We start from the raw sequence: 15730 nt of genomic DNA, 5'->3' as shown, positions 1-15730 counted from the left end.
AATCAGAGTTATAAGCCAACATCTACATTTTACCCCTATGTTCTATTTTTAGCCATGGCAACCATCTTTGTTGGTTGGTCAGGTCACCGCACACATTTTTTAAAACTATATACCTCAATGATAATTGTGGCCTAGTAAGGTTAACTTTTGGCCCAGAAGTTTCAGAGGAGAAGATTTTGTAAAAGATTACAAAAATATATGAAAAATTGGTAAAAAATTACTATAAAGGGCAATATTTAACTTACTTTGCTGAACATTATTGCTGCTAAAAGTTAATCTCTATCTATAATAATATTTAAGATAATAACAAAAAACGGCAAAATTTCCAATTCAGGAGCAGCAACTCAACAACCGGTTGTCCGATTCGTCTGAAAATTTCAGGGCAGATAGATCTTGACTTGATAAACAATTTAACCCCACGTCAGATTTGCTTCGGTTTCAGAGTTATAAGCCAAAATCTACATTTTACCCCTATGTTCTATTTTTAGCCATGGTGGCCATCTTGGTTGATTTGACGGGTCACCGGACACATTTTATAAACTAGATACCACAATGATGATTGTGGCCAAGTTTGGTTAAATTTGGCCCAGTAGTTTCAGCGGAGAAGATTTTTGTAAAAGTTAACGACGACGGACGACGGACGACGGAAGCCAAGTGATGAGAAAAGCTCACTTGGCCTTAAAGTGAGCTAAAAAAAAAAGATAGGAAAAACGTAGAATATGTTTTAATAATTTTGTCTTTGACAATTTACTTCTGAGAAATGCGGCGGTTTTTTTCTCATTTGGTTCCTCTTTTTTTCTCTCGCCTTCTTAGTCGAATTGCAAGTCACTGTTATTCAGTTGGATTTAATTCAGAAAGCGTGCATGCTGTTCCAAAACAAAGTCAAGAAGCTTGTATAGAATACCAAAACCTCTCTTATACAGTGGCGGATCCAGGGTGAGGATTCCCGGGGTCGGAACCTTCAATTTTTGGACGATCAATTAATGCATTTGAATTAGGACATATTGTTTGAACCCCTCTTTATCCTGGGTTTGGAATCCCCTTTGAAAATGAATGGATCCGTCACTGCTTATAGTACTTTTACACATCCACTGATTCTCTCAAGTCTCATAAGAAGTAATTGGATCTTTAAAATTAGATGTTTGCTTCCATATAAAAATCAAGACATTTGGTATAATTTTCAATGAGACAACTATCCCCCAAAGTTCAAATAAGGTGGATGTATGCAATTATAGGCAACCGTGTGACCTTTTTTAAAGATACTTGATTACATGCGTTTTATTTCTTCCATTACATTCATGCACCATATTGTTCTTTATAACATACGAGGCAGACTTTACACGACAAGGGCTTCCGAGTCAACAAGAATGAAATGAGTGTTGTTTTTCTGTTCGTCATTTTTTCAATTTGACCATGGTGTTGTTTATAGTTCCCTTTGACTTTTGTTTTGGGATGTTATACAATTCCTTTGACATCGTACATTAATTAATTGAATTATGGGGATATATAGTATATATGATAGTAAATTAGTATATTATTCTCGGTATTTTCGAACATGAACAACAGTTGCATGGAGTATACATGGTTGTTGAAATAAAACATGTGGTATCTCAGATCCCGTTCAATGCCACCGAGAAATCAAATGGTTTCTTAAATAATTCAACAAAATTGTTCAATGATGTTTTCCTCCTGCCATACCTCTCTAAGGTATGAAAGTATCATCCACTTCATATTTCAGTATGTAAGTTTTTTTCAACTCTTGTCTTTAATATATCTATAACTGCTCATTTGACATATCTAAACTCGTTCAACTTTCTTTTCATATTAAAGATAAGTCTTCCCTCCATTTGAGGAACCTAGCTCCTCGGTTGACATGTGGTAGCGTATTCCGATGTCGGGTTCAATAGTCGTGGCTAGGTTACACCAAAGACTTGAAAACGTAATTTGGTATACACAGATATAGTTCGGCTCGAAATCAGAATAATTTACCAGGTTGGGTGACATATGTTGCTGTGGCCGGCCTGTTACTTTGTGAAATGGCGCGTTAAAAATCTGGCTTAGCGTAGCGTGCATACATTAAACAAGGTCCATGCATGTCAAATATTAACATGTTCTCGACCTGAATATGAATATTTTTGTTTACACTGTAGACATTAAAAAAATTGGTCCTTCCATTCACCACTTCATCATACAGCCTTATTTGTTCTTGCTCATTATAACAATGATTTCAAGTTATCCGTATCTTTATATTTGTGGGAAATATGAGTAGCATCAGAAGTCCATTACTAGAAAATGTCTAGTAATGAACTTCTGGTAGCATGTATTGTAAGATTGTATATGGAAAAGAGAATCAACATACATATACAGTAACGGAAAATAAGTTAAAATATTAAATTAAGAATCTTAAAACACAAGAAAGAAGAAAAATGCATGCATGCTCCAAGCGCACGTGATAGATTATTATTTACTTATACTGCTATACGCAATCTCATATTATCATACAGATTATATTAAAATTAAACATTTCAGGATAATATTTTTATAACTTTTTGTGTTATAGTAATTTAATTTCAACTTAATTAATTGAAGAAAAAATACATTTTCATTAAACATTTATTTCTTATTCAAAAAGCAAGCTGCATCTCTTCCGTCGTACACACTGGGTTGAATTTATTATGCATTTTATAATCAATATTCTTTTGATATTTTAATAAGTTTCCAGTTTTACCCTTATCCCATGAATGAACTTGAATTGATTTTTGTTACTTTACTTTACACAGAAACTACGAGATAATGTCACTAAATAACAATATCCAAATCAATTATTACGACGGCCCATCTCCCAAATGTTATAATAGATCTGCCTCCGGAGCGTCTTCTCCTTTGATATCACCTGGGACGAGCGATCACATTAAGAACAGATGGTAGCAACGCCTTCAATATTTCATACACAACATATATATTCAACAGGAATGTACCATTTTCCATTATTATTACGCATAAGTCTGGCTACGATAACAGCAAATTCTCCCTCTACTCTGAGAAACCTATTTTTAGGTGTCGTTTACAACAGTGTGTTATGAATGGTTCATGAGTAGGTTATCATAAGATTTTTATGGATTAAGCAGATAACTGGTTTTGTTAAACTACATTATAAGATACGTTTGTGATCAAATTTTGTATTTCGGATTATTTCACTTAATATACACCGAATGAGAGAAATGTACAAAGCTCCCCCGCTAACGTGATTCTATCCCGAGATAGATATCTCTTACGACGAGTGTGAAAACATAAGTTGATAGACTGTGGAGGGTAATTAATGGATGCAGGACCTTATGATAACGTTGAATTCCCACCGGTTAGACCAGGATCACAGACCTGGTCTGGACCTCAGTCTTCTACAAAATTATATGGATATAATGTGGGATCTAGAGACAGGGTGACAGGAAACGTCACACCTACTTTAGCACCAGTGGCAGAAAGTGATGGAAATGATTATAACGAGGAGTTAGCCGAGATTGGTGAGCAGAGACAATTGATAAACATTACATCACCTCCTGGGGTACAAACCTTTCCCTCAACATCCCCCGGGATTCATCAACCTCCACCTGGATTTCAGTCATCATCCTCAGATTTTCAAACGACATCTCCTGTCATTTTTCAATCTTCGCCCATGGGAATGCAGTCATCAGGACAAATACAGAAAAAGGTAAGTTTTTCTTCTTAAAACATGTTAAATATATATATAACCATTTTGGTCTATATTAAACTTGTTTATATGTTATATTTCGATTTTATTTTCGTTTATTCTCCATTTTTCAAATAAAGCTGTAACAGGTTAAAGGTTAACGAACAATGACGAAATGATGGGGAAAACTTTTAACATGTTTAAAAGTTAAAGACTTTAACATGATCATAAATGTATATTTTACGATGTAGAATTAAGAGGATACAAATGTGATAGATTTCTTAAGGCACATTTGATGACATACACTGATGGTCAGTACACAATAATAGTGACCACCCTATATTTGGGTGATTTATTTCGTTATTTACTTTCTCATTATTCTTGTATTATTGGTGTAAACAAATGAATATTTTCCTTGGACGTTATAAACTTTATATTGAAGAAAGAACAAACAAAAATTGGCATTTAATTACACGGCTATTATTATATTGTAACAAAACTTAGATACCTGATTTCTAGTCAAACATACTAAGGAATTTAAGATTCACTTGTATCAATGTGACTTGTTGACAAAGGCATAACCAACAGATATCTTTGGATAAGTTTCTTACAACAAAAAGCAATTGTCGACCGATTTTTACTGTCTTTGATCAAATTATCAGAAATAAAGATTGGGACAATACAACTAGGTTGTCACCGTTTTTCAGTATTTTCCATACTAACCGATACCCTAGTTTTTAGGAGAAAAAAGGGGGAGGGGTTAATGAATTGTTTTAAAAAAACTTACACTTTACCATTTGATAAATAATTGCCCTCTGTCGGAAATGCACTATTAACTCATTGGGTTTTTTTTTCTCTCCAAAGAAACGTTTTATAATATTTTCATGGTTGATATGGAAACCAATTAATCATCCGCATATTTCATTTCAAGTTACAACTATAATATTGAGAAAGATGTGCAAATGGTCAAATGAATTTTCATAAATCATGTAATTTGTTTGTTCGGGACATGCCAAATAATTAACATTCACATGTTTGAGAGCAATAAACCTTCAAGACTGAAGAATTTGTACAAAAAAACAATTTTCTATACTACATTATATAATGCACTGAGTATAAGTATCTCGAACGATAATTACGATAAGATTTTATAGCAATTTGCAGCGTAGAAACATGATTATTTACAAGAAATTTGGCAAAATGTAAAACTCAAATTATGTCTAGGACTTGTGGGTTTTATCTGTAAAACTTCGTTTTAAGCACGTTTCATGGGTTCCAAAAGAGCTCATAAAGTTGAACACCATGCTGATTTTCTCCACTAAAAATTAACATTAATCCCATTATAATTGATTTTCCAGTGCATTAGCATGACTTAAACTGTTGATTAATATTCCCTTTGATTTATTTCAAAATTACGTTTTTCTGGGTTAATTTGTTCTTTTTTTACAAGACTGATCGCAAATAAGTATAACTTTTTTCTTAAATGCACTAAAACTTGTTTTCCTTACAAAATCATTTTCATATGTTTTTGTACATTTGGTAAGAATTCTTCTCGTCTATTTTATTTAAATTTTATAACGAGACAAGAATATGTTGATGACGATGTAAACTATTTTACAGGACATTAAATCTAAGTACTTTCGATTGTTGGCATATAAAATTTCATTTCAACTTAAACAGAGCAGAAAATGAAGCAATTATGGGAAACTTGAATAATTTAGAATGTAAATTTAAGATTTTTTGTAACATATATACAACATATTCGTCGTATGGGTTATTTGAACTTACACCCAAATTTATAAACTTCGTGTCAAATTTTTACCTTTACTTGACTTACTGGATATATTTATACATTTCTAACATTAAGGTACACATTTAAGGGTGGTATTGGATATATTCACAAAGCAATATATATTTCAATATTATCGATTCAAAATTTATTTGTCGTATCGATATAGAGACGGATTCAGCCAAATGATCGACCAAACTAAAAATCAAAGAAAGCTGGTAATTTGTATAACCCCTTTTAAACCTAAAGGATCTGCTAATGAACCTATACAATTGATAACATATGAGAAACATATATGGACACTGTGACCGACCGTGGGTATACATTTAGAACTAAACTTGACCACAAAATAGAGAACTTCAATTTTCTCATTATTAAGTTTCCTTTGCTATTTATAAATGGATGGAGGGGAAGATAGCAGGATGAGTAAATATATTCGTAGATGTATTGGATATAGGACTAGTTATATTGTTGAAATAGACATATATTTAGACAGATGTATTGATGAATGAATGAAGTTGTCATAAATATAAAATTATAAGTCTGGTATACTTGATGAGATTTTATAATTGCACAGAATAATGTGCATCACCTCATAACATTAACATGTCAACATGACTAATCAGAAGTGATCGAAATATTCTTTCGATATTGGACAAAACATATGTTTGTCAGTCAGTAATGAACATGGTATATACATCATAACGTATTCATTGCATATACAATGTATCATCTTTGTGTAATACAGAAATATACAGAATGCCTGAGATAACTTGTAATAACAAACCGGAAGAAAAAACGAAAGAGAAAATGTCATTTTTCTATCAACATTCCTCTTGTTTCCCCCAGACAGACTGTATCTATGAATGAATAGATCAATAAAAATAATAACTTTTCCGAATACTGTCTCGCTTATACGGTATGCATATACCATGCATATACAAAAAACTAGATCTGATATGATTGATAATGAGACAACTATCCACCAAAGTTCAAATCTAATGAAATTAATGTAATCACTTATAGGAAACCGTACTGCCTTCCACAATGATAAAAACTCATACTGTATAGTCGACTATAAAAGCCCCCAACATGAAACATTTGAAACAATTCAATTGTAGAAAACTAAAGGTCTAATTAATAACAAAACAAATAGAAATATATATGACAGACACGAACCAACGGCAACGTGAAACAAAAGAACCACAGGCTCCTGGCTTGGGACAGGCACATACACTCGAATGTATGTATTAAATCTAGCCTATTGATAGACAAATTACTACTCGCTACTGTCACAAATTTGTCATTTAATGCAGTACATTAGCTGATAAAAGACATCTACGCATATTTTTATATTTAAATGCATTGGAATGCTTAAGAGATTATGGCAATTTATCATTATTTTCACACGCACATGTATGCCATCTGATATATTGAGTTAAAAACTTGATGGAAATGTACCATCTGTCAGTACCACAGAGGATACAGATTCATACACGCATCAGTTTAGCATTTACCATGATTAATAAAGAATCTAGTGTCTGATGTCGTCAAGATGTTAATCAAAACATATTATGTGCTGGATATTGAAGATTTTATACACCGCATCTCGTGCCAAACTTTCTTTTTTATTATGATTACCCTCAGTGTTGCAAAAAGGGGGTGTATAATGTAATAATACAAACATCGTTGTATAAGACATACCATCAGGCCGTATAACCTCATGTATCCCCCTCTGATACCCCATTAAAGTTCGTGCCCCCGCCCTATGTCGTCTATATAGATGATTAAGTATTTTAGATATGAGGGTTGAAGTAATGTATTTGGCACCAGCTGAACTTCCTACTTCTGACAAGAAATTGCTATGGTATGCACAATACAATAAACCAAGTTGAACTATCTGATTGTTCCTTGTCAAGTAAAATGATAATTTGTACTTTTGCATAATTATAACTGTCTACTGATTGTAGGATACCGTCGTCAATGCAAATAAAGAAATCTTCATTGCCAACACACATGGGAATACACCTAATGCAGTGGCACACAAGTCTGCGACAATGCCTAACCTTACGCAACAGAAGTTCACGCCACAACCTTCCCCGAGCCTATCACGGACAGTGGTGGAACAGCCTAGATCAATTGCAAAAAGATTTACGGAATTAGATTTGAATCCCAGATCACAGGATGTATTTAGTAAGACGCATGCAACGAAGGGTAAAGCCTTATTATATAAAAGTTTGATGGAAGAAGGCAATAGAATGAAGGAAAACGTGTGGGATGTGAAAGGGAAGCCAGGCGAGATGTTGTCATATGAACAACTCTTACAAGGTATGTATATAACACAGCAGGATTTTCTCAACATACGTAACTCATTAGGTTGATGTGATTACTTATCTTAGAAAAGTTTTTAAATGCCAAAAAAAATACGGGATAAAAGTGCATCGTTAATGAATAAACCGGGCACTTACAATACATTAGACATTTTAGAAAGAATGTAGCTATTTGCTGTTAAACATGGTTATGGTATAATTAAACCTTAGTTAGATATTTTCCACACATTTAAATTATTTAACAGAAACAAAAAGTCGGTTACGACAGCACATGTGTATATTGTAGCAAATTAACATCGTTTCATTACTTTATTGAGATGGGTAATTGCTTAGAAGGTAGAGATAAGTGTTACATTTAAATGATAAAGCAACTCATCAACACATCCAAGAGGCAACATATGGTCTTCAATAATAGGTAAGTGTCCATACCATTATACAAAGCTCTAAATCGGCCAATATATTGATAATCTGATTAACAGTAACAAACACTCAGCAAACACTCTGATTGGCTTCTGACAGAAACACATACATTCAAAGCAATACCAGTTATGACTAAATTTAAGATCTGGCCATGGCTTACAGTAACACACTCTTGTGGGTTAGAGGTTAACCTAAATGAAACGATGCTCGTAGTTGAAGCAAGCTCAAAGTACTTTATTTGTTGATTGAAATTTCTTCCAATTTCCTTCACATTCCTAAAAAAAAATGATAAAAAATTCTTACAGCAACTTCGTGAAAAGTGCAGAACAACATGTTTTTAAATTTGACAATATCCGTTCTTGTAGTTAGTCTACACATGCAGAATACTAGTATTATTTTATTTTTTACAGAAAATATAGGAAGCAGGTTACTGTTAACCAACCTAAATTATTTAGCCAATGAATTTACCATTTATTTTATTCTGTTTTAGGCATGTTGATAGAAGGTGAAATGTTACTGTTAGGAGGTTCATGGTTACAGTTTTCAAACATAGATTTTTTAGATCCTACTGGAAAAGAATCAATAAAGCCATCGATTGGTAGAGGAAGACTGTGTTTAACCAATCAGCGACTACTTATTTTATCTGCTGATATCGACAGTGGTAAGCAAAATTTAAGACATGAATGGTATACTAACGAGATATATTGACATATACATGACAAACACATGCAAAAGACTAGATTAAGTTATTCCTCATGCGATTCTGTCAGAGCACCATTCATGTTCCAGTGTCCCATTACACCCGTAGGACATGATTGAAAGTTTGGTAGTCATTTCTAATCATCTGAAACGGATGGACAATACCAAAACACATGCATGCACTTGAATTCGCGTGCAACATGCTTTAGCAACTAAATTTCTATTTGAAAATGGTACCAGTAATAGTAATTACGCTACACAATTGCTACACAATTGCGGTTTCTGAAAACGCGGCATTATAATATCAATGAGCCTGAGCAAAAGAGATATTTTACAAGCATCATACATGTTCTTTCGTAATTGGCAATGAATGCAAAATTTCAGTAATTAAATTTAAGTATACTACGCAACGACCGACCGTCAAAACAATAAGATCCACAAGAGTTTGAGAGAACATTCACTATGTCCAAACATTTCCAATAAAAGTTAGAATTTGCACTGGTGCACGTCTATTCAGGCTTGTCGTAAAATTTGAATGTCTAATTTTGTAACCTTGGACTTGTATCGACTCAAATAAATCCTGTTGAAAAGTATAACAATTGTACATAAAACAGAATGTACTAGATAACGTATCAAACTTTATTACAGCTATCGGTACGACGGATGCAATAGGTAACATATATATCAAAGTTTACTATATATGATTGGAACCGCAAAAAAAAATCTGCTTTACAGTATTATAGTCAAAACAATTGTTTTAATAGCACCGGGAACACATATCCTGCATCTACCTTTATTGTATCTACCGCATGAAAGTTATATTTTAGAACAGGATTTGACACAAGGCAGTCGAAAACTCGAAAAGGGGGAAGATCTTAAGCATGATATATTAACCTTTTGATAATATACACAACCAAAGTCCCACAATACCGATGCAATATGACGATCTAAATTTAAGAATATGGAGATATATCTGCTACATACCCTATTAACCTGCAAACTTTATAAAAAAAATATTATCAAACCATACATTACTCAAAGGGTTGATGATTTGGAAGGAGCAAATAAAACTTTTAAACAACTTCTGTCTTCATATTGGGATTTTGAATATATGTGTTATTTTTTTTTTAACTTCAAGGATACTGCATGTAATCACTCCAATAATATAGACTATGACTGGTTGTATATATGAAAACTTCTAATATCAGTCATAAAATGTTGTTTGAAGTTGACACCTTTGCTGTTAGTACCTACTGGCCATATATTTGACATTATACAACTTGTATATGATAAAGCTGAATCCATGTATACTCCTTTGATGGTACATATCAGCCTTGGGAAAGCCGATATTCATTTCATGTGACAATTATGAAATATCTTATCTTTAGCTTATAACTTTTAACAGGTAAATCTTTAAAATCTTCAACAAACTGAAGAGACAGAACATTATCATTTAAAAGAAATGGTTACTATTTTGCAGATGCCAATTTAAAAGATCCAAAAGAAACCGAATACACATTGGAGATTTCAAAATGTACAACAACATACTTCCAGAACATACCATTAAATGGGGTTCTTGCAGTTGAATTATCAGCAGTTGTTGGTAACAGCCAAGAGAGTAGAATAGTCTCCCAGAAACCATGCTGCTGTTGTGGGTTGTGTTCCTGTCTTCCGGTAAGTTTCATATAACACTGCGCTGTGAAGAATAACGATGCTTTATAGCCAGCCAAGGTCGTTCAAACCCCATAAGGATTGTATTTCTATTCCTTAACTTGTAATATTATTAGTTGCATGGTGTGTTAAAGTGACCTAATACGATATGTTTAGGGTCAGTAAATTCAATATGGGGTATAATCAAATCCACTTACTTGTGCTCTCCAACGTGTTATTATACAGTCAAACCTACTATATAAGAAGATCATTTATAAATTGAAAACCTTTATTGTCGGGTCACCATGTAGTAATACCTTTAAATGTTAAAATTGATTTCAAAGATCTTTTCTCATTTGAGGTAACATGTCTCTAACCCTCTAGGGCAGCCATTGTACGTCTACATAATACAATATGTTGAAGATTACAAGAAGGCACACACTAGGGAAAAACTCTAAAAACTGAACATATTTACAATAGTTTCAAAAACCTTTTTTTTTAAATTTTGTATATGGATAAAAACATGATTATGATCTAGCAATGGATATGTTGTTTTGCACCAAACTTTAAAAGCTTCTAAGTCTGGGTTACAGGCTACCTTGTATGGTAATGAATTCCACAACATTATTGTTCTAGAAAAATTGAATATAAATGGTAATTTGTGGGAGAGAATAAATTTATGTTCTTTTGATGGTAATAAATATTGTATATTTGAGATGGATACTAATAATTGGTGTTGGATTTTGTAGAGCATAGTGACTGATTCGAGATTTCTTCTTTGTAGTAAGGTAGGCCAGCTAAGATGTTCAAGCATGGCTGTTACACTGCTTTGGTAGCTGTATTGATTTCGTGTAAACCTGACAGCTCTTCTCAGGATCATTTCGAATTGGGTTTTTTTTTTTCTGCCAGGACAACAACAATCAATTTTTGGTCTGAAATATGACATATGTTTTGAAAGCAAGTTTTTTGTTGTTATGCTGTTGGTTTTTACATTTCTGAGTGATGCATTTGCTTTATTTGTGATGTTATTTATATGTGAATTCCATGTCAAATCGTGTGAGTATAGATTGACTATGTTTTGGTGTCTTTCAAAACGTGTTTTGATCCATCTGATGAAGATGATACAAGAAACAAGTGAAGTGCACATGGAAATAATATCAAAGGTTTTTAAAGAGCTAAACAAATCTTGATTCCCACTTTTGTTATATATGTATAGAGCCTCGGTGGTCGAGTGGTCTAGCGCGTATGGCATAGTGCAGTGCGATTTGGTGCCACGATATCCCAGTAGCATGCGTTCGACTCCCGGTGAGGGAACAAAAAATTGTTATCAATTGACTGGGTCAAATTAGGTGAACGTTGGTGTGTTCATAACGCTCACTCGTCATATCGTGTTATAGACATTTACGCTTTCTTTTAATTTTCTCGTTCACATGCACGTACTTTACTCTTTTATTCTATTTAAATCCCCATTGCAGGAGGGAGCGTAAAATCAAAGTTATCAATAGCCGATGACAAACAAAGGATTTCGTTTTATTATCAACATCAGTATTGCGGTTGTCCACGCTGTTATGAAAATGATTCTAAATGAAGTATACTTGCAACAACAACAACTGAAAACGCAGTGATGGTTTTGACGGCAGAAATTATATATAAATTCGTTAATATATATATGACTCGACTCGCACCTTACCACACCGTTACCCTTTCTATTACAGAAAAATCTGATTTAGCATTTGTAAGTCTACATAAACCTGTTTGTTCTCTTTCAGATATCTTGCTGCATGACGACTTGGAAAGCTGACGTACCCGTATATAAGACAATCAACAATCGCACAATAAAAATAGGAGTAGTGATGCCTCCGTGGCTTACACAGACACTTATTGTGGTACACCTTCATCCGGATATTCCTTTGACAACAGGACGAGATTTCGTTTCTTTATTGCATAACCATGCTCCTCGCATACATTGACATATTTTTTTATTATTATTATAAACAGATATAACATCACCTAGTCATATGCAATAAATGATATTTTTTTTCTATTTTCATTTTACTATAATAAAGTTTGAGTATTATTTTTCTGAACACAAAGCACGGATTTAATGCCGAAGAGTTCTTATATGATTTGTATAACTACAAGTACTTAAATATGATTATACTTTCGAGGTTTACATTTCCCATCCCTGCTGAAAAATTATCAATATCATACTTTTTTTTCAAATAATTAATTTCGACCTTTAGAGGCAAACATCGACAGAACTTTGTCATTCAATAAGTATCTTTTAGTTACAGCAACCCATCCATATTGACTGGAAATATATGTGACTTTTTGTTTTGCTCGGGAGACATAAATGTCAAGTCAGGTCATTCAAAATGTCCTTTTTACAGATATCTGACAAAACACAACCTAGTTTTTCGCAAACCAAAACTTATCTGGCTATATTATACCTCCTTGTGTTTTATGGACTACCCATGGAAGCATTTGTGATAATGTTTAGTACCTGCGGTCTATACACGTAACGTAAAGATTTTCCAGATTTTTATTTCCGAAGAGGGCATCAATGCTGTCTTTTTGTTCATCTCAAAACATCTGGAAAGAGCTCTGCTTTAAACACTGTTCAGTTAGAACAGTTGTTAAAAAGCATTAGGCAATCTGGGATATAATAGAACGGCTATTGCAATCTAAAACAGACGAGATTTTGGACGAATGGCTTAAAAAAATTTGAGGCTTTAAAGAGCCTGTGACGCTCACATTGGTCTATGTGCATATTCAATAAAGCACTCTACGACATTGTAGACAAGAATATAATTCATGACAAAAATCTGTTTTGTATGATCTTGTATTGCTGATCATTAAGTCTGTTTAGCGTCTCTCTCTCTCTATCTCTCTTCTGAAGGTTTTGATCAAAACACAAAAGAGGGTAAACAATCCACATTTAAAGACAATCACGCCTATAAAGAGGTACAAACAGCCGACTCACCTTATCGGCAAAATGAAACTTGTTGGTTGACCTGCTGATTATTTTTGTATTTTAAAATTAATTGAAGTGTCCATGTATCTTTCGACATACTTCATCAATGAGCTTCAGAAGAAAATATGTTTAATTCTTATAATTCTCATTTTTTTGTTTTGCTTTTTAGCTCACCTAGCCCAAAAGGCCAAGTGAGCTTTTCTATTCGCTTGGCTTTTACAAAAAACTTATCTGAAACTACTAGGCCAAATTGAATCAAACTTGCACTCACAAACTGAACAGTAGAAAAGCTGGCACAGACGCAGGTTCAAAATACTAGTATACTTAGAAGGATAATACGACATTGAAGATTTCTTCCATTTATACAAGTTTCATTTCAATCAAGGAAATTCGTATTGGCATCAGAAAACAATTGTCCCATTTTATTTTTTATATAAGTAATGGTGACTTCGACCGCAAAATCAATAGGGGTCTATATCTTCCAACTGAAAAGTTCCGTTCCAATAAATGAAGTGACAATTTACCATCTAGAAAACATTTTTCTAAAGTTTGTTGTTCTGTTTCAAGTAACAGTGACTTGTCTTTCAACTTCAAAATCATCAACTCCAGCAAATAAAGGGAAACTCAAGTATTTCTTTGTAACCATTTTCAGAGTTTATTTTCTTTATTCTAGTAACAGTGACTATGAACTTCGACTATTTGACTCCAAAATCAAGTCTCACACACCCTTTCCTATGTCTCCAAGCACAAGTAATTTGCAAAGTCTCGGAAGTTCCCATTCAGAAAACATTTTTCAAATTTGTTTCAGCATATTAAAGAACTTCAATAATTCAAGAATAAAACCCCATTGAAATTTGTCAAGAATAAGCAATTTAAACAAAGTATTAGAAAAGTATTGTTTTGGCCCCCAATACCTAAACAGTTCAAAATCAATCCCAAACTTCATTTTTTGGTATGGAACCTTGCAGTACAATTCCAGAAAGATCCATACACTTACACACAAGTTATTGTCTGGAAACTAGAAAAATGCTTATTTGGACCCCTTTTAAGCCCTTAATCCCTAAACTGTAAATCTATTCCAACCTTCCTATTGTGGTCTTTTGTGGTTTCAAACCTTGTGTATAAATTTCAGAGATCCATTCAAACCAAAATTATTGTCCAGAAACTAAGTGTATTCGGACAACAAAATGACATGATACCAATATAGGACCGCAAAAATTTTATGCGGACAGATAAAAATACTTCCGCTTCCCATCTGCAGACTTTTACCCCTTCCATTTCGATTAGGGGGCCTCTGTGGCCAATTGATCTATGAAGTTCTACTACTGAAATCACTAGCCAGTCAACACTGAGGTTGTGAGTCGGTCAGTTTTCCTATCAAAGGTTGGTGGTTTTCACCAGCAGTTCGGTTTCCTCCATCAATAAAAACTGGCAGCCACGAAATAGCCCCAAAGTGGTGCTTAAAAGTGGCTTTAAAACACCAACAATCATTTGTTATGAGTGGGTGACCTTGACCTTTGGCTACAAAATAAATAGGCTCTTTAATCTTTCCTTAATCTTCTTCCCTTATAATTTTCATTCCAACTCCTTTTTTATTTTATTTTCAGTAGCAAACTTTCACCTTTGACTACATTGACATAAAACTCAACATTCTTTTCCCTTTTCTACATATCATCAATACCATTTAACTCTAATCAATCAAGGGAAACCCAGAAGAAATTCCCAGATTTCAGACCAATTTTTCATGCAGAAATCCAAAATCCACTCTTCCTCCAAAGTATGATGGTGCTAAAATTTTCTTGCATTCAGTATATCCAACAGCAGCATTGTTGATATAACATTATAAAAGTTATAGAAGTAAAGGAGTGTATTGGCACTCATATCACATCTTATATCTATAGCTTTCTGAAGTCTAAAGCTTATGGGACAATTTTCAACCACAATTTTAAGACCAAATGAGGAAGATGTTAGGAACTACAAGCTTATATCAACAAGAAATGTAGATGAGCCGCATGTCATTGACAATCTGACATCTTAATTTATTTTATGAATAATGACAGTGTAATTTCCTATAAGATTACATTACCAAGGAACATAACTCCTGTGACATTGATGAAATCTTATCCACTCTTTTCCCAGACATAGATCTAGATGATATAAACCTTTGATATCAATTCTAT

At 33.5% G+C, this 15730-nt stretch overlaps 1 protein-coding gene across 1 annotated transcript; it reads left to right on the top strand.

Moving 5' to 3' along the window:
• Positions 1-2898: 2898 nt before the first annotated feature.
• LOC143068816 (uncharacterized) lies at positions 2899-12620 on the top strand. The gene is made up of 5 exons (XM_076243124.1): positions 2899-3709; positions 7448-7805; positions 8718-8888; positions 10407-10600; positions 12346-12620. The coding sequence occupies exons 1-5, from the start codon at positions 3320-3322 to the stop codon at positions 12544-12546; spliced, it is 1314 nt and encodes a 437-aa protein (XP_076099239.1). The 5' UTR covers positions 2899-3319; the 3' UTR covers positions 12547-12620.
• The last annotated feature ends 3110 nt before the right edge of the window (positions 12621-15730 follow it).

The sequence above is a fragment of the Mytilus galloprovincialis genome, chromosome 3, assembly GCF_965363235.1.
Source record: "Mytilus galloprovincialis chromosome 3, xbMytGall1.hap1.1, whole genome shotgun sequence".
NCBI classification, from domain to species: domain Eukaryota; kingdom Metazoa; phylum Mollusca; class Bivalvia; order Mytilida; family Mytilidae; genus Mytilus; species Mytilus galloprovincialis.
This window is presented reverse-complemented; position numbering and strand designations above follow the sequence as displayed.